At 51.1% G+C, this 27,089-nt stretch overlaps 1 protein-coding gene across 1 annotated transcript in view; it reads left to right on the forward strand.

Annotated features, from left to right (window-relative positions):
- POLRMT (RNA polymerase mitochondrial) overlaps window positions 1-27,089 on the forward strand; it is a 172,142-nt gene that overhangs the window by 57,905 nt on the left and 87,148 nt on the right. Inside the window, exons 5-9 of the mRNA XM_069216817.1 lie at window positions 17,708-17,894; window positions 19,558-19,707; window positions 22,289-22,456; window positions 22,863-23,033; window positions 24,921-25,148. Of these exons, the coding sequence (XP_069072918.1) occupies window positions 17,708-17,894; window positions 19,558-19,707; window positions 22,289-22,456; window positions 22,863-23,033; window positions 24,921-25,148 (904 nt within the window). The remainder of the gene's footprint in view (window positions 1-17,707; window positions 17,895-19,557; window positions 19,708-22,288; window positions 22,457-22,862; window positions 23,034-24,920; window positions 25,149-27,089) is intronic.

The following is a 27,089-nucleotide window of genomic DNA, read 5'->3' on the forward strand; positions in this document are numbered from 1 at the left end:
CCGCGGGACAGGGAACCAGAGGTCTGTCCAGTCCACCTCTGCCCCCGCAGCAGCCTCCAAACCTTCCTAGTCCGTCCCCTCACTCCCAGTTGGTGGCAGAATCCACCATCACCTGCCCCACTGGGAACCTATAACCACGGATGGGTGGGTTTTGCAAATAATTCGGAAGGGCTACTCCCTCTCTTTCGAATCTGCACCACCACACATGCCACCATCCTTCCATCACCTTCCGGAGGATCATTTGGTGCTTCTCCGCCAGGAAATCGCGGCTCTCTTGGCCAAGGGAGCTATAGAAAGGGTCCCTGTGCCAGAAGTAGGTCGTGGTTGTTATTCCCACTACTTTCTGATATCAAAGGAGGACAAAGGCTTGCTCCCTATCCTAAATCTTCGGGACCTGAACTACTTCCTCAAGAAGAAGTTCAAAATGCTCACCCTGGCTCAGGTGCTGTCTGCCTTGGACCCAGGAGACTGGATGGTAGCGTTGGACTTGCAGAACGCTTATTTCCACATCCCCATCCTGCCTGCCCACAGATGTTACCTACGATTCGTGGTAGATCACGAGCACTTTCAAATTACCGTGCTCCCTTTCGGCCTTACTAGTGCCCCCGGGTGTTCACGAAAGTGATGGCGGTGGTTGGAGCTCATCTGCGCAGGTTAGGGGTCTCAGTCTTCCTCTACCTAGACTGGCTGTTGAAGGCGCCTTCGACCCTGACAGTGGTCTCCCACCTCCAGACTACGGCGGACCTCCTGCACCAGCTGGGGTTCACTATCAACCTGCCGAAGTCACACCTGACTCCCTCTCAGATGCTCCCTTTCATCGGAGTAGTTCTGGACACAGTGCTGTTTCTGGCTTATCCTCTCCAAAAGCGAGTCCAAGACATTCAGGCTATGATTCTGATCTTTCAGCCTTGGTCTTGGGTTTCGGTGAGACAGACTCTGAGGCTACTGGGCCTCTTGGCCTCCTGCATCCTGCTAGTGACACATGCCAGGTGGCATATGCGGGCTCTGCAGTGGGACTTGAAGTTTCAGTGAGCGCAGCATCAGGGGAATCTCTCCGACATGGTCCAGATCTCAGAGGTGACTGCGAAAGACCTGCAGTGGTGGCTTTCCAATCCCAATTGGGTCACTGGCAGATCCCTCTCCCTTCCCCCAACCAGATCTCTCTATAGTGACAGATGCGCCACTTCTGGGGTGGGGCGGCCACATGGGAGGGGCGGAGATCAGAGGCCTCTGGTCTCCAGCGGAGTCAGGACTCCACATAAATATGCTGGAGCTCCGAGCGATCAGACTTGCGTTGAAAGCATTCCTTCCCTCTCTCAAAGGGAAAGTAGTGCAGGTGTTCACGGACAACACTACCACCATGTGGTACTCCAACAAACAGGGCGGGGTAGGGTCCTGGACCCTTTGTCAGGAGGCACTACGCCTCTGGACATGGCTGGAACATCAGGGCATTATCCTAATGGTTCAACATCTGGCGGGCTCTCTCAGCGCCAGAGCAGACGAACTGTCTATCACGAATGGCGTCTCCATCCGGAGGTGGCGCAAGATCTCTTTCTCAAGTGGGGAGATCCTTGGTTAGATCTGTTCTCCTCCGCAGAGAACGTGCATTGTCAGCTATTTTGCGCGTTAGAGTTTCCAAGGCGGCACTCACTCAGAGACGCTTTTCGTCTCGAGTGGAACTCCGGCCTCCTTTACACCTTCCCGCCTATCCCTCTTCTGCCCAGACTTCTCAAGAAAATCAAGTCCGACCGGGCCCAAGTTATCTTGGTGGCTCCGGACTGGGCTCAAAGAGTGTGGTATCCAGAGCTATTGAGCATGTCCATCGATCCTCCACACAGACTGCCTCTTCGGGCAGATCTTCTATCGCAGCAGCAGGGGACGGTCCTCCACCCGAACCTGTCCAACCTCCACCTTCATGCGTGGAGATTGAGCGGCAACAGTTGATGGCATTTGCCCTTCCACCCGAAGTCTACAATGTTATCTTGGCCATCAGGCATCCATCGACTAAAACTGTATACGCCTGTCGTTGGAATAAATTTGTGGCATGGTGCACCAACAAATCTGTTGACCCCCTTTCTGCCCCTCTTTCAGAGGTTCTTCTGTTCATTCTTTCTTTAGCCCAGCAGGCCTCTGCATTGGGGACCCTTAAAGGGTATTTGTCTGCCATTTCCGCCTTTCTTAGGTTTCCTGATCAGCCCTCACTCTTTAAATCTCCTATTGTGAGTAGATTCTTAAAAGGCCTCACCCACTTTGTCCCTCCCACTCCCTTCATCATGCCTCAGTGGGATCATGATCTTGTACTTACTTGATGTGTACCCACTTTGAGCCAATGCATAATTGTCCCTTGTGGCTCCTCACCTTCAAAACTGTCTTTCTCATCGCTATCACCTCTGCTCGCAGGGTGAGTGAGCTTCAGGCCTTTCTTCAAAGCCTCCATACTTGTCTGTGCACCCTGACAAAGTGGTGTTACGCACTAGAGCTTACTTCCTTCCTAAGGTGGTTACACCATTTCATGTAGGCCAGTCCATCACTTTGCCTACCTTCTACGCACCCCCACATCCTTCCCATGAGGAGGAGAGACTCCACCGCCTGGACCCAAAGAGAGCGTTGGCGTTCTATCTCAATCGTACTAAAGACTTCCGGGTGGACGAACAACTCTTTGTTGGCTATTTGGGTGCGAAGAACGGGAAGGTGGTGCAGAAGTGTACCATCTCTGGATGGGTGCTTCTTTGCATCAAAATGTGCTACGCTTTGGCAAAAAAGCAACCTCCTGACGGCTTGCAGGCTCATTCTACCAGAGCCACCGCTGCATCCACTGCGTTAGCACGCGGAGTTCCTGTCCTGGATATCTGTCAGGCAGCTACGTGGGCGTCCCTGCACACGTTTGCTAAGCATTACTGCCTGGATAGTCAGGTCCGTCTGGACGATTACTTGGGTCATTCTGTCCTGCAGGACTTCCTAGTATGATCTTGGTTCGCAGCCCACAACCGAGGATGGCATTGCTTGGGTATCTATTCTAAGGTAAGGAATCTGCAACTAGAAGTCTCTATCATATGTACAAGTTACTTACCTTCGGTAGCAAAATATGTTTTAGAGACATATTCTAGTTGCAGATTCCTTACCGCCCACCCATCCTCCCCTCTTGCGAACTGATTTCTAGGGACAGGGATTCCCCCCTTTCAGGTCCTTAGCTCTGGCACACCAAACTCAGTGTTCTTGGCAGCTCTGGCTCTGGCGTGGAAAGTCGTTAAAAGAAACTGACGTCACTGCGCTAGGGCAGCGTCTATGTACTACTCCCGACGTCATCATGGCGACCACAATGCCTACGACGCCTGCGGAGTCGACCGACACCACCTACAGACGCGCAGGGGTATTGCTTGAAGAAAAATCTCTGGATCCAGTCTGACGCCTGGGGAGAATTCGAAGGTAATTAATCTGCAACTAGAATATGTCTCTACCAGATGTTTCGTTATCGAAGGTAAGTGACTTGTACGACTGGCAGCAGCTGGACTGTCACATAGAGGCTAGGGACACTGTACTACCGAGTCTAGCTGCTGAACTGCCCGGCAGAGGTTCGGTATTGGGCTACTCATCCATCACTGGCAGCTTCGTAATCCAGAGTTATCAGAAAATAAACCGTCCTGTCCTGAGATGTGCTTCCCTTCCCTGCTAAAGCTGGGAACCTGTGTGGGAGAGCAGCTGTTGTGTGGAGGCTCAGTCGTTGGCTGGAAGATGGACCACTGCACTGATCCATCATTGCAGATTGCCCTTTTAGGTGGTGAACAATTTTTAGGTGGTGAACAATTCGCTTGAGCCTTCTCCATCTTCCCATTGTCACCATGTGTGGTGTGATCCGAGCCATGTCATGGTCTCGGCTGCGGATGGTTCACCCTAACAAAACTCCGTCTGTAATGTGGGTTATCCCTGCCGTGGCGGCTTTGTTTCCAAAATGTGTATGTCAAATATGAATTTCTCATTTCCACTAAGCAAGAAGTACATGTTTTAATGCCACAGTCCATGGCTCTGAGCACTGAGTAAAGTCCCAGTGAGGTTGTCTTTGAAGGTCAGAAAGCACAGGTTGATTGCTGGAGATACTGAGGGCAGATACTGCAGCTCCCTGAGTGTGGGCAAGAGAGTAAGCAGCATATAATCCACATTAGGTGTGTGACTGAATCCAACATACAAACGCCTTTTTAGATCACAATAGTGTGTAGTGTATGAGAGATAGCTCCAGGACATTAATGGAAACATATTAAAACATTTTACTATACAGAGACACACAGTATTGCCTGGGCTGTGAGAAGTGTGGAAGGAAGCTGGTCTGATGTGTGGTGGGTATCTCAGGTACGTAAACCTTATGCCAGCTCCAGGTGTCCCCTATGAGTGAAGTGTAGTCAGTGCCTAGAAGCCAGGCTTTCTAGAGGTAGCTGTGGATGAGCAGCCAACGCTTATCTAGGTGACCTGCAAAGCTCGTCCAGTACCACTGTAGTTACACAGCACTTACACTCATGAAAGAAAACACAGTGTTACAAAAATACAGGTAGTTTATTTTAGTGACACACATACCAAAAAGTGCTGGAGAGGCAACTCTCCAATAGTAGGTAAGTAGCACACTAAAAATATACACAAGTTATCAGCATTAGGCATAGAAAGTGATACAAAACAGTGCAAATGGCGCGAGACCACAGTGACCGTAGGGGGAGCCCAAAACATATACTTTAAAAAATGGAATACAAGCACAGGACCCCACCTAGGTGAGCTGGGGGTACTAGGAAACCCCACAGGTAAGTACGAAAGTGCTCCCTAGTGACCAGGAACAAAGGAGTAGGTTACTGGATTCTCCCCAAACTACGCAAAAGGAAGGAAAAGAAGAAAATGCAATACCCAGATAAGACTGCAAGAAATCAGTGGTGGATTCCTGTAGAGGAAGACCTGTGGAGAGAGGGGACAAAGCCAAGAAGTCACAGAAGAGTCCGAGGGAGCAGAAGCTACTACTCACCCAGCTGTGGTTGCAGGAGTTGGTCGACAGTAGGACAAAGATGGTCAGCAATGCAGCCCTGGGGCAGGTGAAGAGTTTCTGGTGGATGCAGTCGATATCCCACGCCAGTTGGATGATTGCAGTCGGTCATTGGCGTGGAAAAGCCACCAACAAGCCTTGGCAAAGGCAGAAGTCACAGTGAAGCAGAAGTGGAGCTGCCGAGGTCCAGCAAGGTTCAGGAGGACTCAACCCATAGGGGGACTCGTCGGGGGACCCTCAGCAAGGCAAAGAGTCCAAACGAGAGGCAGCCCCACAGGAGACCCACTGGACTAGGAACCAGGAGTCAAAGAGGAGCCGACGCATCACAACTGGAGAAGGGTCCCACGCCGCAGGAGAAGCATGCAGAGGACTGTGCGTCACAGGAAGGAGTGCTGAGGGCTGGGGCTACACGAAGCCTGAAGATCCCTTGGAGGTGAAGCAAACAAGCCATGGTAGCTGCAAGAGACGGTGTGCATGGCGGTACGTCCTTCATGGGAATGCAAGGGGTTACCTCCACCAAAGTTGGACAGCTGGTAGAGAGGACCAAGAGGACTTCGAACCACCACCCATGATGCAGGATCCACGTAGCTCAGGATGAGAGGAGATCCACACAGCCAGTCTTCATTGAAGTTGCTGCCTGCGGTGCAGGGGAGTGACTCCTTCACTCAAAGACTTGCCACCCTCAGAGAATGAACAGCCGGGCAAATGTTGCAGAAGCTGGAAGGAGCTGTGGAAACAATGTTGCAAGCAGAGCTTTTGTCGTGGATGCAGATTGTCGGTTCCTGAAGGGTCTAAATGCTGTTCCAGTGGCCAGAAGTCAAAGTGGAGGCTGCAGAAGAGTCCTGCTGGAATCTTGCAAGGTGAATCTGAGCACCCACCCAAGAGGGAGACCCTAAATAGCCCTGAAAGGGGGACTGGTCACCTAGTCTGGTGACCACCTATCAGGAGGGGGCTCTGACGTCACCGGTCTGTCCTGGCCACTCAGATACTTCCAGAGGTCCCTGCCAACTTCGGATTCAAGATGGCAGAAACCAGGGACCTGCTGAAGGAGCTCTAGGCACCACCCCTGGGGTGGTGATGGACAGGGGAGTGGTCACTCCCTTTTCCATTGTCCAGTTTCGTGGCAGAGACTGGAGGTCCCTGAACCAGTGTAGACTGATTTGTGCATAGAAGGCACCAAATGTTCCCTTCAAAGCATACCAGTGGCTTGGGGAGGCTACCCCTCCCAAGCCATTTAACACCTATTTCCAAAGAGAGAGGGTGTTACCCCCCTCTCCCAAAGGAAATCCTTTGTTCTGGCTTCCTGGGCTTGAGCTGATCAAGCAGCAGGAGGGCAGACACCTGTCTGAGGGGTGGCAGCAGCTTGGGCTGCCTGGAAAACCCCAGAAGGCTGGTAGGAGCAATGTGGGGGTCCTCTAAGGAGCCCCCAGAGTGCATGGAATCATACTTCCAATACTGGCAACAGTATTGGAGTATAATTCGGACATGTTTGATACCAAAAATGCCTAGGTTTGGAGTTACCATTATGTAGCTGGACATAGGTATTGACCTTTGTCCTGTACATGCATATAACGGTGTCCCCGCACTTGCGAAGTCCAGGAAAATGGAGCTGGAGTATGTGTGGGCACTTCTGCTAGTGCAGGGGTGCTCTCACACACAAGTACCTGCACCCTGCCCTCTGGGCTAGAAGGGCCTGCCATAGGGGTGGCTTACAGTGAACTGGTGCAGTAACCTGTAGTGAAAAAGGTGCATGCACCCTTTCATGCAGGCTGCAATGACAGGCCTGCAGATACCCTTTGCATGGGCTCCCCATGGGTGGCATAATGCATGCTGCAGCCCATGGGGATCCCTTGGTACCCTAATGCCCTGGGTACATATACTGGGAACTTACAGGGGGACACCAGTATGCCAAATGTGGGGTGTAAGTAACCAAGTTACCAAATTAGAAGGGAGAGAGCATAATCACTGGGGTCCTGGTTAGCAGGATCCCAGTGAATATAGTCAAACACACTGACAACAGGCAGAAAATGGGGGTAACCATGCCAAGAAAGAGGGTACTTTCCCACAGGAAGTTTGTCTGAGTTTCATGGGGATGTCTGGCCAAAGTTTGTTTGAGGTTTGGTGCCAGCACTGCCAGTTCACTGGAGAGTTCTGCCAGGGTCTCATTAAAACAGGACAGCTTCTGTCTTTTATGTGTAATGAGCGAGAGAGGCTTGTACTGCTGCTCCCTGCACTGTACCTATTCTGCATGTGATGGAAGCTCGCACTGCTGCTCCCTGTGCTGTACCTATTCTGCATGTGATGGAAGCTCGCACTGCTGCGCCCTGCGCTGTACCTATTCTGCATGTGATGGAAGCTCGCACTGCTGCGCCCTGTGCTGTACCTATTTTGCATGTGATGGAAGCTCGCACTGCTGCTCCCTGCACTGTACCTATTCTGCATGTGATGGAAGCTCACACTGCTGCTCCCTGTGCTGTACCAATTCTCCATGTGGTGGAAGCTCACACTGCTGGATGTGCTGTGTCAGTTCTGTGTGTGAGGGAAGCTTGCACTAATGCTCCCAGCACTGTATCTGCAATGTGTGAGACAACGTTGCATTGTTGCTCCCTTTGCTGTGCATGCTCTGTGTGTGATGGAAATTGCAATACTGCCTGATGTCTGCAAGGGAGGCTTGCACATCTGCTGACTGTGTGGAAGGCACCTTAGTAGAGCTTCTGACTGTGCCGTGTCTGGCCCACGTTAGAGGAAAGCTGGCACAGTTCCTGCCCAAACATTATATTTTAAAACTGAGGTGGCTGGGAATAACAGCGCTCACTCTTTTGAAATAGAGGTTATCTAAAACTGATTAAACATCCGGTGCTCCAGGAAAGAGGACTAGCCACCTTAACTTCCTTATAGGGGGGGGCGGAGCCAAGATGGCGACCGGGAAGGACGCTTGATTAAGCGCTCCTCTCGGGCTCGCCTCGTAAATAATTGTGGGGCGCTTCTGGGGCGCCGCTGTCGCAGCCCTGCGGCGGGATCCGCGGCTGGGACCGCTCTCCTCTCGTCGGCGGCTCCGGCCGTGATCGAGCGGCCGGGTAGAGGGACTGCCGCGGAGCGGCTCGGAGCCGGGAGCTGCGGCCGCCATTTTGCTGGCCGCGTCGGGCTGGATGCGGCCTTAAGGACTGAAGGAGAGGTGGGTGCGCGGAAGCGGGGAGCGGCCCACCTCGCGAGGGTGATAAACCCATATTAAGCTTTAATTCCGCCCTGGGTGCCCCCCCCCCTCCTCGACGCCAATCGGCCGCCGGAGTTTCCCCTCCCCCCAATCAGGCGTGGGGGAGCCCCAAGGAGCAGCGGCGATTCAGCGGCGGGGACTGCAGGGACCCCGGGTGGATGTCCCCGCCGTGACTGGAAGCGAGCGGAGAGACGCGCCTCCCCCTCCGCAAAAGGCCCTGTGGGACCACAACAACAGGCCAGGGGCGTATCTGTTACATGAGCGGGTCGGGATCCGCTCCTTGGACTCCCTAGCTGCTACGCGTGGCCGCGGGCCCTGTCGGGCGGCTGTGCGCTCGGCCACAGCAGACGCGCCCTCTCCTGGAGGCCGCTGGCGCCGTCTCCCCTTGGGGCGGGGTTCTGCGCCAGATTTGGAGGGCCTGACGGCGAGACGGACGTACGGCGTCTGCGGGGACCGCTGCGAGGGGAACTGGTCACTGCCTTCGCCTTGCATCGCCTACCCCCTTCCTGCCCGCAAGGAGGGAAGAAGGACGGGAGACGAATCCTGTTGTGGGCCACTGGGGGTGCCTCCCTATCCTATAGCGGTTGGCGTGGAGCGCCCGTCCCAGGAATCGTCTCTGGACCTGCAGCTGGATATCGAAGCTACCATAGACGTGGTTTGCGCAGGGTCGACCAGGATCAAGCTAAGCCATATCCTCTGTTAAATGGCGCCGACCTGCACCGCAGGGAGGAACAGTGCTTAAAGAACTGTGCGAGCCCACATCACACTAAGTAAACACACCTGGGAATATCACTCCTTTACTCCACACTGAAAGTGGACCTAGAGCCTGGAGCTGGCTGCTGACCGGGGGCTCGGGGCACGCACGTGGACCCAGCGTCGGGAGGCACTAGACCACCTGAATGAGATCTCATTAAGAGAACCAACAGTAGGGCCGAAACCTCAAAAACTGAAATCTGCACCGGCGTGGCCCCGCGGGGACATATATGCCCTCCTCGCTTACAGGGCCCAGAGAAAGTAGGTGAGCGCGAGATTCTGGGAAGAAGCAGGTCGCAACAGATCAGTCAAAATGGCCGGAAGGCTCAAATCAGCTAAAAACCAGGACCGGAACACGCCATGCCAGGCTCCCGGAGATCAGCAGCATACGCCCTCTCTGCAGTCGTTGGAGTCCACGCTCATGTCACATTCCTCGCAATTCGAGAAAATACTACAAGCAATCATGGACACTAAAACCTCACTGGAGACCAGGATAGACACGGTATCGCAAGACCTGAACATCCTCAGAGTAGACCATGGCAAACTATCTGATAAAGTGAAGACAGCGGAGGCAGTGCTAAGTGACCTGGCCCCCTCGGTAGCGGATAACCAAAAACAAGTTCTCCGTCTAGATGCAGAAGTAAAGTCACTGATGAGAAGAGCAGAGGAGGCGGAGGGCAGATCCCGTCGCAACAACATACGTTTTCTTGGTTTTCCTGAAAAATCACTGGATCAATGCTCAGAGCTCCTGCTGGAACACTGGCTAATTAAAGAGGTCCTGAATGGGAACCCATCCAAATTCTTCTCAGTGGAAAGAGCATATAGAATCCCCGGACGCCCCCCGGCACCGGGCCAACCTCCGAGACCACTGATAGCTAGGTTCCTAAACTTCAGGGACCGGGATACGATACTTCAACAGTTCCGCAGCAAAGGTCCATACAGGTATGAGGACTCAACTGTTTACGCTTATCCAGATTTCACTCAGGAAGTGCAAAGGCAACGCAACTCCTTCACCCAAGTTAAACAACGCCTCCGGGAGTATGACATAAAATACGCATTAATGTTCCCCGCTAAATTACGTGTAACAACAGATGAGCGCATTCATATGTTCACCTCACCGGAAGATGCCTGGACGTGGATGCATGCCAAAGGCTTCGCCCAACCCCGCGAGGCAGCCGGTACCGGCAAGAACTGGTCAACGATGAAACCTAGGAAACGATCCAAAAGGCGAGCCAGGGGTCAACCCACGGTAGAACAGGCTGCAGAGGAGAGAGCCAGGGCCCTTAAAGAAACCCCCCTACTAACTCAGAATTCCTTTGAGACGCTCAGGACCCAGCCAGTGGAGGGCTCGGATTCTGACTCGGTCAGCTCGGACTCTACATTAACGGAGGCATTGAGGGGCCCGGAGCTCACCCCCAGGTCCGCAGACACACTCTGAACAAACACTACTGAACTATCCCCCCCCGGGGGGGACCAACCGCCACAGCCTGAATACAGAACTGAACTTTGCGACCTCCTCCTGATGTGGGTGGTCACATCACCTGAACTTATGTATCCTTGCACGTTTGCTCCTGGAGATAACTCCTTTATTCATATTGTGCGCGGCGGGCGGTGTGGGGTGGGGGGGCGGATGGCTGTGCCCTGGGAGTGCCCCAAGCCAATTGCGGACCGTGTCTGCAGAAGGATGCGAGCCCCTAAAATGAGCCGCATCCGGATAGTATTATTGCTCCCCCGCAGATATCCATACGGATACACCTTGGCACGCACCTAAAATGGGTGTGTAGCCTGTTGCAAGTTCATAGTTGGGGTTGGGATCCAGTTGGGGAGGGAAAGAGGGTAACTATTAGTTTGTGCACTACCGGTCTGCTCGCAACACTGGATAAACGCCCGGAGGCAAGGGGCCCGCACGGGGGGGCGGTGGGGGCGGAGGGGACCCAATGGGCCTTCCCGGGATCCGGGGTGCAAGATATGCACTCACAAATTGAATATGGCCCAATCCACAACCCATAGCGCATACAAATATGACATAGTCACTTGGAACATCAGGGGACTGGGGAATCCGGGCAAAAGGTCCAGGGTGCATGCACGACTCAAACGCCATGGCACACATATTGCAATACTACAAGAGACTCACCTGCGGGACCCAGACCTGCAGGATCTACGCAGTAAATGGGGAGGTCAGATTGTGGGCACATCCTATTCAACCTTCGCGAGGGGGGTACTTATATGGATAGCAGGGAATGTCCCTTTTATCCAAACATCACACAAGATAGATCACGAGGGCAGATATGTGGTAGTGGAGGGTAAGCTGGACGGCAGACAATTGTCAATCATAGGGGTATACGCTCCCAATAGCGCACTGCCTGAGTTCCTGAGCACACTCACTCCAGCGTTACTAACGAACCCTGAAACACCCGCCATATGGGGAGGTGACTTCAATTGCACGCCAGATCCAGCATTGGACAGGTCAAATCCCCCACAGATTCAATAGTCATCAGACACCCCAGCCGCCCATTATCGATATGGGCTAGTAACATGAGCCTTCATGACATATGGCGCATGAAACACCCACGACACAGGGAATATTCATTTTATTCAGCACCACATAAGGTACACACCAGGATAGACTTGATGTGGGGCACCCAGGAGATCTGCACAGGGACCAGTAGAATAGAATACCTAGCCAAGACATTATCAGATCATTCACCGCTTAAAATAGTTTTGGACTGGGGCAGGAAGCGCCAGGCTATCCCAACGTGGAGGCTACAAGCGGAAGCCTTACACAACCCTGCGTTCACAGACTCACTGAGAACAGCGCTGAAACAGTATTGGGTATTAAACACTGGCACCACAAAATTAAGAACAATGGAGTGGGACGCACACAAAGTGGTGATCCGTGGACATTGTATTTCCACTACATGGGGGGTGAGGCGCACACTCCATGCAGAGGTTAGCAAGCTGGAGAAGAAACTAAGAGCACTAGAAAACGCAGTTGCCCGCAATGCAACGCCATACACGGCCCTGAAGGAAATGCGCGCGGAACATGCAAAGGCTGATGCTACATTACGCCTTCACGACCACAAACACCACGTGGCTAGGCTACAATCGGAGGGCAACAGATCTGGTAGGCTGCTCGCATGGCTGCTGCGGGAGGACCGGCGGTGCTCGCCGATCGGGGCGATAGGAACAGGCGCAGGCGCAGGTGCAATAGCTACTACACAGGTAAAAATAAATGATGCGTTTAGGGAATATTATACACAATTATACACCAAAAGCACATCATGTACCATCCAACAACTTGAGTCCTTTCTAGCAGATTCCCCCCTGCCCCAACTAATGCATGTCGATAGAGAGACACTGGAAGCCCCCATCACATTAGGGGAACTTAATAAGGCTCTTGAACAACTACCCAGGAATAAAGCCCCAGGGACAGATGGCCTGCCGTCGGAATACTACTCCACTTTCGCGGCGCACCTTAACACACATCTCCTAAAAACGTTTGAAGAAGCAGGGACCAATGGTATCCTGCCTCCCTCAATGAGAGAGGCAATGATAGTGGTCCTTCCAAAGCAGGGGCGTGACCCCACTGACGTCAGGTCTTACAGACCTCTCTCATTGTTGAACCTAGACTGCAAGATACTTGGCAAAATCCTGGCTAACAGACTAGCTCCCTACATGCATATATTGGTACACGATGACCAGAATGGATTCATCCCGAAACGTAACACCTTCCTAAATATTCGGAGGCTGCTCAGTGTGATGGGTGACACTCCCCTGACCGCACTCGAGGAGGTGGTAATATCGCTCGACATAGAAAAAGCGTTTGATACATTAGAATGGGACTTCCTGTTTGCCACTATGCAGTTACTGGGTATCGGTCCAAAATTCACAAACTGGGTACGCATTCTGTACACTGCCCCACAGGCTAGGGTGAAGACGGGAGGAGAAATATCAGAAAGCTTTCCGATTAACAGGGGAACAAGACAGGGCTGCCCCCTCTCCCCCCTCCTATTTGCCTTAGCGATGGAACCACTAGCTGCACGCGTCCGGGCCAAAAAAGAAGAATGGGGGGTGTCAAGGAACGGCACTCTCCACTCCATATCACTATACGCAGATGATGCCCTGATATACATACGTAGAGTGGAGGAGTCGCTGCCCCCAGTGATGTCGCTGCTGTCTGAGTTCGGAAGGGTATCTGGTCTAATAGTTAATTGGGGGAAATCCTGCATATTCCCACTAACCAGCTGGGCTCCTGCGAGGCAAGAAAGTGCCCCACCAGGCCACCTTAAATGGTGCTTCAACACATTTAAATACTTAGGAATCAACGTATACCACAGGGCGGAAGATTTAAGGGATGGGAATCTGGGGAAAGCGGTGTCCTCTGTTAAGAGTTCACTACGCTTCTGGAATAAATTACCTCTCTCCCCACTGGGTAAAGTAGCTATAGCAAACATGCTGATATTACCCAGACTGCTGTACTATTTTGCGGCCCTACCAATCATTATCCCCAAAAGCTTTTTCGTCGGCTTGAACTCCATCCTGCTACAACTGGTTTGGGGAGAGGGCAGAAGGCGAGTTGCACTTACCACGCTACATCATCCGGTAGCAATGGGTGGACTGGGCGCCCCAAACTTTGAGCTCTATTCTGCGGCCGCACAGTTGCAGTGGATCTTAAATTGGCTCCACAGACCTAGCTCAGCAGAAACTATATGGTTACAATCCCAACTCCAAGGCGCTCCCATACTAGCTTGGCTGTTGGATAAGCAGACTAAAAGCACATGCACAAACCCGCTGATGATAGTGGCACACACATACTGGAAGAAGTATATCCAAAAAGGAGTTAAAAAACTACCCTACTCACCACTCCTCCCGCTGGATAGGCTCCCCGGGCGGGTGGAAGCTGGCTCATATTCACCTACAACCTGGCTAGACGCGGGTATTGGTGCAGTAGGAGACTGTTTCGAGGAAGGGAAATTAATGACTTTCGAAGCTATACAGGCCCTCACAGAGATCAATCCGGGGCAATTCTTGGCATATCACGCGATATGCCATGCAATCAGGAAAACGTGGGCATCTGGCGACGTAGAGCCTGATATCTCAGTCACCCTGCACCACATGCTGAACTGGGACCCCCAAGGAAAAGCAGTCTCAAACCTTTATAAACTTCTGAATCGACCCCCGGAAGACAACTTGCAGAAAGCTAGGGAGAGGTGGAACATCGTATTGCCTAATCCGCTCTCAGGGACAGATTGGCCAAAAGCTCTGTGTCACACACGTGAGGTCTCAAGAAACCCCAGATTCCGATATACACAGTTCAATTATCTACATCAGACATACCTGGCGCCAGCCAGGATTAAACGCATGTTCCCCGGATCGGATCCAGCCTGTCCCAGATGTAAAACACCAGCAGCACAGTTCTATCACATGGTCTGGGAGTGCCCGCGGTTAAGGGGGGAGTGGGAGGGGGTGGTCACAGCCTTAGCGGAAATCACGGGGCTCAACCTGGACACGAATCCCAAATCCTGTCTACTCGGATTAAGGACAAGGACGAAAAGAAATAAACACTTGCACAGGTTTGTAGATCTAGCGTATGTAATGTACAAAAGATTGATAGCAATGAACTGGAAGGCTTGCAACGCGCCGGACTTAAAAGTCTGGCTTGCTCTTACGTTACGTTGGGCTCGAGCTGAGCATCAGGTATTAACAAACTTAACCCGTAGGGGACTGCGGCAGGCGGGCTGCGAGACCTGGGGCGTCTTAGTGTCTAGGCTAGAAGCCAAAAACGATGAAAGACCCCCCTGAATCACAGATAGCTGTATCCACCTGGAAGGCCGCGGGCCCTGCCCCCGGCAGAAAGGCAATACTACACTTGGGGACGCATACATACCCTTCATCAATGCCTCGCCAACACTGACAGCTTAGTAGCCCATCCCCCCCATGCAAGCATGCCACAGCACCAAAAGGCCTGCATAATCAATTAATAGACACCTGTGCTAAAACCTACTGTGCCATAACCCTCCGCCTCGTCGTCCCCCCCTGTCTCCTCTGCTCCCCGACCTCGCCCGTGTGGTCACGTGGGCCCCTGTCGCTAGTGGTAATAGAATCACATTGCAACTGAAAGCTTTGCCCTACGTGGTGGCAACCTCGGTAGTGATGGGCAGAATCAGCGGACCGGGAAGTGCACACAAGTTCTTAGCAGTTTGATATATACATTGACCATTAATATGGGAGAGCCAGACGATAGACTGTAACCAATGATAATTTGTTATCAATGACTATGTATGCCAGAAAATGTATGGCTTTCGTCTTGAAAAATCAATAAAAACATGTTTAAAAAAAAAAAATAATAACTTCCTTATAGGGAGAATCCCTTTTTTTTAAAATTATTTTTTTACAAAGACGCTCCCAGCGCTCAAACGTACGTTCACGCTGTGTATTGATTATTCAGATAAACTTTATTTCGGTCCAGTCATATCTTCATTGCCCATGTCATGCGAACACATGTTTCGTCAGTTCTGCCTACAATGCAGTGGACTTCTTCAGGGCTGCCCAAACATCACTTATTCTGGATTTTTATGATGTGAGAAGTTCTTACCATGGGTCATGCCATGGAGCTCGCTCTGCAGCTCATGCCATCCTTGTTGGGCTTCAGCCCTCGTCTGTTGACGAAGTTCTATTTGTTATCAGGAACCTAAATAAAATCTGCAGCTGAGGTGTGATCACAGGCCACGTGCTCACTATTTTTTTAAAAGTTCATTTAATATTTTCAAAGTGAACTACACTAAGGCAAAATAACAAGGGGTCATGTACTTTTTCCAGTTTCAACAAAGTAAAAATTCATTTTTTAAAGCTCTCCGTGTAATCCCCAGCACTGCCCTCTTGTGCTGTCTGAGTGAGGCTCCTGGGGCCGCCCGTACTGTGGTTCGAGGCCTCTAGGTTGGCTCAGTGTGCCCAGGACCTAACATCTGGTGACCCTGCCAACCTCCGTACCGCAGGCTCGGCTCCCAGAAGACGCTCTAGCTCCTGTTGTGGTGTCACACAAGGTACAAACCATTTTTGAATTGCCGCCTTTTCCTCTCTGAGTCCTTGGTGACAGAAACGGGTGCTGGACAAGGCTGTAGTTTCATTATGAAAATAATGGAATGTGTTCTTCCGCTGCGGATGAAATGCAGCCATGAAAGAGCTTCAGAAGGATAAATGACACAGGACGGGCATCACAGACACTGTCTGGAGGGAGGGTGGTGCAAGCCGTCTGCAGGCATCCCTCTGTCAGGTGACAGCAGCTCATGTTTATCGGACTTTCTGAAAGCTGAAAGGACCTTATGTACCGTAAGCTACAGCACCCTTCCAGGCGCGAGCACGAGTCGGCCGACTCAGCACCATCAAACCTTTTACAGATAAAACTGTGGTTCTACATAGAACAGTGCTGTCACTGATAAGTTGGAAGCTCTCCCTAAACCTGCCTGACTCCATCTGCTGACCCTGTCTGGTAGAAATCCATCTATTACCTTGTGCTAAAGTGTGCCTTGTATAGTCGCAGAGTCAGGCTCTGCGCGTCTTGCTGCACTCACCTCAGTGGTTCGTAGTATCTTTCTCAAGAAATATGTTCACTTTGCTGCCTTGAAGTTGCTGTCGCTTCGCTGGTGACTAGCCACATCTGGATGGGTGAAGCCTTGCAGTTTACTACCACTCAGTGTTTACTACTCACCTCCAGGCTGTTGGAGGCGTGGGCTGACAGCAAGCTCAGGTGTTTGTTTACAAGCCCGTGATCTCTCAAGTGTACCCTATAACATGAGCTGCTGAAACACCCCTGCTTACTATTGGAGGCAGATTCTTGGCTGCAACAGATGTTAAATGGCCTTTTATGGCTCTTGACTGCAGCATTTGGAGCAGTGGATTGTGCCATTTTGGTTTCTCTGATGCAAACTGCTTGACCCTGATGAGGGATGGTCTATTGGTCTCTTCCCTTCTTCAGAGGAAGAGGTTATAATGATGGTGTTGATGTTCAAGGGCACCAGTGCACTCCTTCGAGTTGCATTTGTGTGTGTATCTTTACTCCTTTTTGTGCCTGTATGTGTCTTACCACGTACTATGTGTGTTTCCTACCGCGTACTGTGTGTTTATATTCACACACCTTGTAATAGTAAGTAAAGGATATGTTGCACTTTCCATAAAGAAGTCAAAAGTCATATTTTACTGATAACTTTAGCAAGTTCTCCAAATTTGGAATATCTTCTTGGATGTCACAGGCCCTCCCTTTTGTAAAGTTTGGTGAATGGTGTAAAACACCTTTTTGATCTCAGTCTTTAGGCATTTAAAAATTGGTTCTTCCAGAGAACTCCTTACTAGCAAGACGGCTACAAAAACGTGGATAAAATGTTGCCAAATTTGTCTACACTTAAACCCCACGTTTGTTCCTTTCAATAAAAAAAATATATGAAAGCGAAGGCCTTGGACCATGGACTTTTACATTCTTTGTGAGGCACTTAGCATTTGTTTTTGCGAGACTGAGGAGTGGAGTGGATGGAAATAATTTTGACATCTTACTTCTGGTCGTGGGGAAGGAAAGGAAGGTTTTGCAAGTCATCCTGCTTTCTAGTTTTGTTGGGTCTCATTGGGGATACAGCCTAGGTGCTATTATATCTGTTAGATGTGCTTCCTCCTGCCCCCGCTTCTCTCCCTGCCTTTGCCCGTGGCTGACCACGTTCCTGTTTGTATTGCAGGTGTTTGCTGCAGCTGGCTGAGGATGGGCTACACCTGGAGCAGCTGTTCCAGGACTACCCCTTCCAGTTGGATGAGAAGGAGATGGTGCTGCGGGCCATCCATACGGTCCAGCCCCAATTCCAGCCTCCCATCTTCATGCATAAAGAAAAGTGCACCTCGCCTTTACTCAAGGACTTCTACGGCAAGGTACTGGCAGAGGGTGGCCTACGGCAAGGTACTGGCAGAGGGTGGCCTACGGCAAGGTACTGGCAGAGGGTGGCCTGTAGCTGTGCCCTGCTCAAGAGGCAGTACAGCTGCTGCTGTTCGTCGGAGACCCTGTGATTTGTAGCTGTGGGTTACGATTACTAATGGGGTGCTTTTGTTGAAGGGGGGTGTTTTGTCTATATAGGTATTGGGATGAGTACTAAGAGTTGAGTATTGAATTTAGAGTAGAATCCTTTCTTAATATCACATGCCCAACCCCCCGTGGGAGTTAGGTGTTCCTGCAGGAGTTAGATGTTCCGTGTTTGTAAAGCATTGGTTCCTGCTTCAGTGCAAGTTCCTAGACAGAGTAGCGACTTCAGCTGTACTCCCTGCAGGACAGGCTGTGACTGAAGGCGCCGTAGCCTGATCTCAGCTGCGGTCCCTGCTGGAGGAGCTGCCCTGGGATGCCGTGGGTAGCTGGTTGTGCTTACGTTGTGACCCCTGCAGGACAGGCCTTGGTGGAAGCTGCAGAAGCTCTCATCTCTGTCGGCTTTGGTCCCTGCCGGAGGATGCCGTGGGTAGCTAGTTGTGCTTACGCTGTGACCCCTGCAGGACAGACCTTGGTGGAAGCTGCAGTAGCTCAGCTCTGTCGGCCGTGGTCCCTGCTGTAGGAGCTGGTTATGCTTACTCTGTGACCCCTGCAGGACAGACCTTGGTAGAAGCTGCCGTAGGTCTCATCCCTGTCGGCCGTGGTCTCTGCCGGAGGAGCTGCCCTTGGATGCCGTGGGTAGCTGGTTATGCTTACTCTGTGACCCCTGCAGGACAGACCTTGGTAGAAGCTGCCGTAGGTCTCATCCCTGTCGGCTGTGGTCCCTGCTGCAGGAGCTGCCCTTGGATGCCGTGGGTAGCTGGTTGTGCTTACGCTGCGACCCCTGCGGGACAGACCTTGGTGGAAGCTGCAGTAGCTCTCCTCTCTGTCTGCCGTGGTCCCTGCTGCAAGTTTCCTGCTACAGACGCGCTGTCTGCAGGGCAGGCCTTTATCCTGTCTGTAGTTCATGCCTCAGTTGTTGGCTCCTGCTTCTTGGTGCTAGTCGTATTTTAGCCGCATTCCTGAAGCTATGTCCAGCTTTCCAAGTGAGACAGACTGTGTCACTGATGAAACCAGGCCTTTCTGGCTCGGGTGGATGGATTTTTAGGTTTGCTTTAGGCTGAAGCATCACGGCCCTTATATCCATCCTACTGTGCTCTGCACATTATGTAAGGTGTATAGGTCACTGCCTTCTTATTGCTTCAGCCTACTGTACAACCTGAATGCTGTCTAGTTGCCCTCATGGACCAATATCTTAACTTTATTAGTCTTGCAGTCTAACTGCCTTGCAGGCTTATGGACAGTCAGTCTGTCTCTTGTGCACTATCTGTTGTTTGGGCTGACTCAGACTTAGTAAGACTGCATTGCTACAGCAGCCACGGGATGCACTGAAGTGAGCCGACACAGCGACCTCAGCCACAGTATACACCTTGGAGTGATCAGTCTCTCCACCTGTGTGAAGTATAATCGGATGCGCTCACTCCACTGATGAAGTATGCTGTCTGCCAGATCGCCCTGCAGGGCTGTTGTGGTGACCGTCATGAGATGCAATGATTACCTTGTTGGTTGTTTTCCTAGATGAATCCAGTGTCCTATCCGAAGCTGGACTTCTCAACGTCGGACCTGCAGGAGCGCTTCCAGAAGCAGCTTGCTCTGGAGAGGGCTGGCGTGGTTACCATTGACTCTGTGGAGGCGGTGAAACCTCTGACTGACCAGAACCATAAAGCGGTATGTTCTCTGACTAATGTTTTCCAGTAGGCGTCTGTTGGGAAGGAAGGTTACCCTGTCACATGCAGAAAAATGCTTGAAGGATTCCTTCAGCTAGGACAGCAGTGGTCTGTTTCCTTGGCACATACAGTGATAGGCTTGAAGGACACATGTAGAGACGGTAGGAGTGGTCTGGTTCCTTGGCATGTACAGTGATAGGCGTGAAGGACACATGTAGAGAGATGGTAGGGGTGGCCTGGTTCCTTGGCACGTACAATGATAGGAGTGAAGGACACATATAGAGAAACGGTAGGAGTGGTCTGGTTCCTTGGCACGTACAGTGATAGGCGTGAAGGACACATGTAGAGACGGTAGGAGTGGTCTGGTTCCTTGGCATGTACAGTGATAGGCGTGAAGGACACATGTAGAGAGATGGTAGGAGTGGCCTGGTTCCTTGGCACGTACAATGATAGGAGTGAAGGACACATATAGAGAAGCGGTAGGAGTGGTCTGGTTCCTTGGCACGTACAGTGATAGGCGTGAAGGACACATGTAGAGACGGTAGGAGTGGTCTGGTTCCTTGGCATGTACAGTGATAGGCGTGAAGGACACATGTAGAGAGATGGTAGGAGTGGCCTGGTTCCTTGGCACGTACAATGATAGGAGTGAAGGACACATATAGAGAAGCGGTAGGAGTGGTCTGGTTCCTTGGCATGTACAGTGATAGGCGTGAAGGACACATGTAGAGAGATGGTAGGAGTGGCCTGGTTCCTTGGCACGTACAGTGATTGGCTTGAAGGACACATGTAGAGAGATGGTAGGAGTGGTCTGGTTCCTTGGCACATACAGTGATAGGCTTGAAGGACACACGTAGAGAGATGGTAGGAGTGGTCTGGTTCCTTGGCACATACAATGATAGACTTGAAGGACACACGTAGAGAGATGGTAGGAGTGGTCTGGTTCCTTGGCACATACAATGATTGGCTTGAAGGACACACGTAGAGAGATGGTAGGAGTGGTCTGGTTCCTTGGCACGTACAATGATTGGCTTGAAGGACACACGTAGAGAGATGGTAGGAGTGGTCTGGTTCCTTGGCACATACAATGATGGGCTTGAAGGACGCCTGTAGCTAGGGTGCAATAGTTTCCACGCAGCCTTGTGTAGAGCTTGCATGATGGAAAGGAAGGCGCCAGTGGTCTAGCTAATTCCCACGGCTCTTGCTTGTGGTCAGTGAAAGTTTCCTTTTTGATATGAAAATCAGAGAGTCAGACCATTAGAGAGGATTTCAGCCCAGAGATGTCCTTAGTAGTTGTGGTAAAGCCCCTTTTGATTGTCTTTCTCTGAAATAGCCAGCATATTCGATCCAAGCACTCTAGCAGCAGGAGGATCAGTTCACCCGTGTTGAAGATTCAGGAGCACCAAGACAGTGCTGTCATTTTTGGTAATTTTGCAGCCGTTCTTTCTAGGTAGAGATCACACACATTAAGCAGTGTATTCTGGACAGAGCACTGATTGAAAGTCATACTCTGACGTTGGTCTCAAATGGGCTGTAAGCAGTTTGGGTACCACCTGCTCCAGGAGTTGGTCCTCAGAAGCGGTTTGGATGTGACAAATACTTTTTGGGGGCTCTCCTGGCCCCTGTGGTCCTTGTGGGTGACTGGTGGCTGCACCGAGGGGTTGGCGATTGATAGTACAGGTAGACACAGGTGGGTTAGTGATTGGTGGTAAGAGTGGGTTTGGAAGGGTATGTGATTGCTAACAAGATTAGGCTCAGAGTGGTTGTAATCAGGAGCAGGATTTTGTTTGGAAGTGTTGAGGGTTGGTGGTAAGGTTAAAATTGGTTGCGTCAGAACATTATCAAAACATGCATTGTGTATAGAATTAACTTCCGCAATTTAATTGTGAAACGGTGTGGCATTGTTAACCAAAGCTCATATTATTTCTCTTTAGGGGTCGTTAAAACAGGAGTTTTAATTCTGTAACTGAGTGAATACCGCCTCAGCATGATGAATCACTTGCTAGACTGATATAGCTCCATAGTGGAAAAAAAGTATTCTGAAAGGCTTTATTTATCAATGAAACTGCATTTATCAAATTTAATTTATTGATGGAACTTTATCAATGAAGGGTTTTGGTGAAACTGTCGATTAACTCAACTTTCAAGAGAGAAAAGAACAGATCATGCAGATGTTCTTTCTAGATGGGGGTAAAGGGACGTTTTGCCAGGGGCAGGGAATGGCAGCGGTGCTTTGGGGACGTTTGTCCAGAGGTGCTGGAATGTGTTCTTGGGTCTCCTAGTGTGAGAAGTTGCTCGTATCCTTGTAGGATGAAAGATAACAAGGGCCCAGAAGAAGTGCAGGAATAAGGTTTAGTTAGAAGTTGAAAGGGTTGCTGTGATCTCCTGGGTATGTCTTGGATGGATTGGAGAACTTGTTTGTGAAGTGGTCCATGTGAAGCAGTTTCCTCCAGTTGATTGCTGGGGACGCATCGGTCTGACAATCCTTTTTCACTAGTGGGACTATACATTGTTTTAGTTGGTGGAAATGTACACATCTTGTGAAATCGGTAGGATGAAGAACCCTATCCTGTATTCCATTGCAGAGAGAGCTGCTGAAAGGTCTGCGTGCCCGCTGGCGGAAGTCTCTTCGCCGAGCCTTCTATGACTCCAAGGTCCGCACGGCTGCACTAGGCAACCAGACGCAGCGCCTAAACCTCCACCCCTTCCTGTGCCTTCTCGACGATGAGGAGTACGTGGATATCATGCTACAGGTAGGATCGCTTCCCCCTGCCTCATCCGCTGCTCTGATCTTGCATCGAAGGGAGCGCACCCTACTGGTAGCTTTGCGGGTACAGAGTGAGACTGTTGTACTTGAGAGAGTGCATGTGCATCTCCCACTTGTGAACATGAGCGCCTCCCACTTGTGAACATGAGCGCCTCCCACTTGTGAACATGAGCGCCTTCTATCCAGGAGCTGTCCCCTGCTGCTTAGACACACATTGAAATGCGCATCTTTCTTGGTGGTGTGTTTGAGCACTCTGTCCTCTTGAGTGGAAACCTTGCTTGGATTGTCTGATGCTTGAAGTTGCCTCTAATAAAATACATTTGTTCTAGGAAAGGCAAATGCTTCATTATTAGTTACATACCACAGTTTTTCTCAAATACCTTTGCTTGCAGAGCTTGGCTAACCTCCCTCCGAGCGGAGACTCTCTGCTGGTTGTCGCCAGAGACCTGGGTACACAAATCTACAACAAATATTCCATCCGGAGGAAGACCCGCTGCCAGGTGGAGAGCAAGTTGCAGGCCCTGTATGTAGAGTATGTTCAGCTGCTTGCGAAGGATACCCAGGTGAGTCAGATGTGACTGGAGGTCCCCACTCTTCCTGCAGAGGGAGGGTCCCAAGATCTGGATGATGGGAAGAATGACAGTACATAGGATGGGGTTTGTGAAACAAAACACATTTTTGTCTGTTTATCAGAAAAGTGCACATTTTCCCAGAAGTTTATCTTGGTGCATAATTAGCAGATGTTTTTGTCACTCAACTCAACGGCACTCATTTCACCCAGAAATATAAGTGGACCTTTCTGGATTCAGACTTGTGGTCATGGTGTCGAACCCTGATCTCTGCCGTGGATGCACTAGCCCACTGAGCCGGCTAGATCTGTGGTATATCAAAAAACTGCCTTCATACTTTTGCCTTTTCTCTGTATTTTGTATGATGAGAACATTGAGATTTAGAATAACATATTTCAGAGCTAGATATGTCTCTTGCCACTAAAATAACAAATGAATGGTTAATGTTTCAGTGATGTTTACAGAAAATTGCTCACAGCATTCACAGTAAGATGTTCCTCATAGTAAACAGCATTAGTTGTAAGATGGCTGCAAACATGTCCTGTCCAACCTGGATTATAGTAGTGTGTGTCCAGGAGTGTGCCCATTCCACCAGTGGGCATTCACTGGTGTGTCCAGGAGTGTGCCCATTCCACCAGTGTGTAGTCAGTGGTGTGTCCAGGAGTGTGCCCATTCCACCAGTGGGCATTCACTGGTGTGTCCAGGAGTGTGCCCATTCCACCAGTGGGAATTCACTGGTGTCTCAAGGAGTGTGCCCATTCCACCAGTGGGCATTCACTGGTGTGTCCAGGAGTGTGCCCATTCCACGAGTGGGCATTCACTGGTGAGTCCAGGAGTGTGCCCATTCCACCAGTCAGCGTTCACTGGTGTCTCAAGGAGTGTGCCCATTCCACCAGTGGGCATTCACTGGTGTGTCCAGGAGTGTGCCCATTCCACGAGTGGGCATTCACTGGTGAGTCCAGGAGTGTGCCCATTCCACCAGTGGGCATTCACTGGTGTGTCCAGGAGTGTGCCCATTCCACGAGTGGGCATTCACTGGTGAGTCCAGGAGTATGCCCATTCCACCAGTCAGCGTTCACTGGTGTGTCACGGAGTGTGCTCATTCCACCAGTGGGAATTCACTGGTGTCTCAAGGAGTGTGCCCATTCCACTAGTGTGTAGTCAGTGGTGTGTCAAGGAGTGTGCCCATTCCACCAGTGTGTAGTCAGTGGTGTGTCCAGGAGTATGCCCATTCCACCAGTCAGCGTTCACTGGTGTCTCCAGGATTGTGCCCATTCCACCAGTGTGCATTCACTGGTGTCTCAAGGAGTGTGCCCATTCCACTAGTGTGTAGTCAGTGGTGTGTCAAGGAGTGTGCCCATTCCACCAGTGTGTAGTCAGTGGTGTGTCCAGGAGTGTGCCCATTCCACCAGTCAGCGTTCACTGGTGTCTCAAGGAGTGTGCCCATTCCACTAGTGTGTAGTCAGTGGTGTGTCAAGGAGTGTGCCCATTCCACCAGTGTGTATTCATTGATATGCCCAGGAATGTGCTGATTCCACCATTGTGACTGGTGTCTCCAGGAATGTGCCTATTCTAACTGTGGGTGCATCTTGTATAGACCACACATAGTGAGCTACTGCAATCCTACTGTATTGTAGCTTCCTTGATAGAGCTTTGAGCAGGCTGGGACACTTGGCCTGGTGTAAAATGCAGACCTTAGCTCCCCTACTCATGCCCGGGCCACCTGATGCCTATCTGCAATAGGCCACAGTTTCCCATCTCCTGCTTCGTGATGGCAGCTTTCTTGTATGTTGTGTTAGTCAGCCCAGGCCTCGCTGTGGCACAGGCCTGAGTGCCTCATCTCATCCTCATCTCATGTTTCTCTGCACTTGTCCCCCATAGGTCAACGATTACCTGCCACGTGAATACTGGCAGAAGCTGGAGTCTGAGATGGCTTCAGGCCCTTCTTTGGTGCTTGATGACTGTCCGTGGCCACACATCTTGCTGGTGCAGCTTGGCGCACACTTGGTCGATCTCATGGTGGGCGCCATTAAGGTGATAAATACTGCCCCAGATCCAAAACCAATTCCTGTGCTGTATCACATGTACACCTTTCGGAGCCATCGGCAGGTGAGTCGTTTGGGTTCCTTCCCGCTAAGACTTAGCCATGATTATACCTTATTTTGTGTAAAGCGATGGATGGAAGTCTGTCTTTGGCTTCCACAGGAATTAACCTACCGTTAGAGTTAGAAAGTCACAAAGGAAATATTTCTCTTTCTTATGTGAAGTGGCCAAGATGTTCTGTTCTAAATTCTGCTTTTGTATGCAGATACCCCCACAGCTACAGATTACATTTATACATCTTCCCTTACACCGAGAGATGAGTCGCTGGATAGCACCTCTCCTGCACTATTTGCACATACATGACTTCCAGGCACTTACCAGCCAGAAATGGCTGAGCACCTTAGCTAAATCCTTTGCACATACATGACTTCCAGGCACTGACCAGCCAGAAACAGGAGAGCACCTCCACTAAATCCATTGCACATACACCTCAGCTTGATTTCCAGGGACTGAACCGCCCGAAACAGGAGAGCATCTCAGCTTAGTCTTTACGCATACTTGACTTCCCTCACGACACTGATCAGCCAGAAACAGGAAAGCACCGTAGCAGAATTATTTGCACATGCATCAATCAATCAGTCAATGATAGATTTGTAGGGCGCGGCTAATCACCCATAGGGTCTCAAGGCGTCGAATGAAGGCGTGCTGCTAGTCAAAGAGCCAGGTCTTGAGGTCCTTCCTGAACTGCTTCAGAGATGCGTCTTCCTGAGCTAGAGGGGTAGCGCGTTCCATGTCGGGGCTGCTAGATAGGAGAAGGATCTTCCTCCTGCTGTGCTTTTCCGGATCTTGGGAACGGCTGCAAGAGTGAGCTGGGAGGAACGGAGGCATCTGTTAGGTACGTAGAAGGCGAGGCGGTGGTTGAGGTATGCCGGTCCTATGTTGTGCAGTGCCTTGTAGGTGTGGATCAGGAGTTTGTATGTGATGCACTTGTTGACTGGGAGTCAGTGTAGGTCTCTGCGGCTGTGTCGGGGAATGTCCAGGATGAGTCTGGCTGCTGCATTCTGGACTTTTTGTAGTCTTGATTGACGTTTCTTGGTGATGCCTGCATAGAGTGCGTTGCCATAGTCCAAATTTCTGGTGACGAGTTTGTGGGTGACTGTCTTCCTTGTGTCGGAGGGAATCCACTTGAAAATCTTCTGCAGGAGTCAGAGGGTATGAAAGCATGACGAAGAGACGGCCTTGACTTGGTGGGTCACGGATAGAGAGAAGTCCAGGATGATGCCCAGGTTGCGTGCGTGGTCCGTGGAGGTGGGGGCATTACCCAGTGTGGTGGGCCACCAGGGAGCGTTCCAAGCAGAAGGGGTGGAGCCGATTACTAGGATCTCTGTCTTGTCCATGTTGAGTTTGAGGCAGCTGGCCTCCATCCAGGCAGCGACTGCTCTCATCCTGTTGTGGACATTTGTCTTGGCTTGAGCAGAGTCCTCGGACAGGGAGAGGATTAGTTGGGTGTCGTCAGCGTAGGAGCCCATGTTGTTTGATGATCTTGGCAAGCGGGGCTGTGTAGATGTTGAAAAGCGGCGGGCTGAGTGAAGATTCTTGGGGCACTCCGCACCATGTCTCTTTGGGTACTGATGTGCTCTTCCGGTGAGGGAGGACCTGATCCAATCCAGTGCTATATCTCGAATGCCCGCGTTGTGTAGTCTGTCGCAGAGGGTAGAGTGGGTGACCGTGTCAAATGCAGCGGAGAGGTCAAGGACGATGAGTGCAGCCGTGCCTCTGTGGTCCAGTATGATGCGTATGTCGGCGGTGGCTGCTAAGTGTGCGGTTTCAGTGCTGTGGCTGCTTCTGAATCCAGATTGGGATGGGTCTAGGTTACGGTGTGTCTTAAAGAATTCGGTGAGTTGCTGGTTGACGGCCTTCTCCATTACCTTGGCTGGGAAAGGCAGCAGAGAGATGGGTTCGTAGTTCTCAAGCTCCCTAGGGTCGACAGTGGGTTTCTTGAGTATC

Source organism: Pleurodeles waltl, chromosome 12 (assembly GCF_031143425.1).
Source record: "Pleurodeles waltl isolate 20211129_DDA chromosome 12, aPleWal1.hap1.20221129, whole genome shotgun sequence".
NCBI classification, from domain to species: domain Eukaryota; kingdom Metazoa; phylum Chordata; class Amphibia; order Caudata; family Salamandridae; genus Pleurodeles; species Pleurodeles waltl.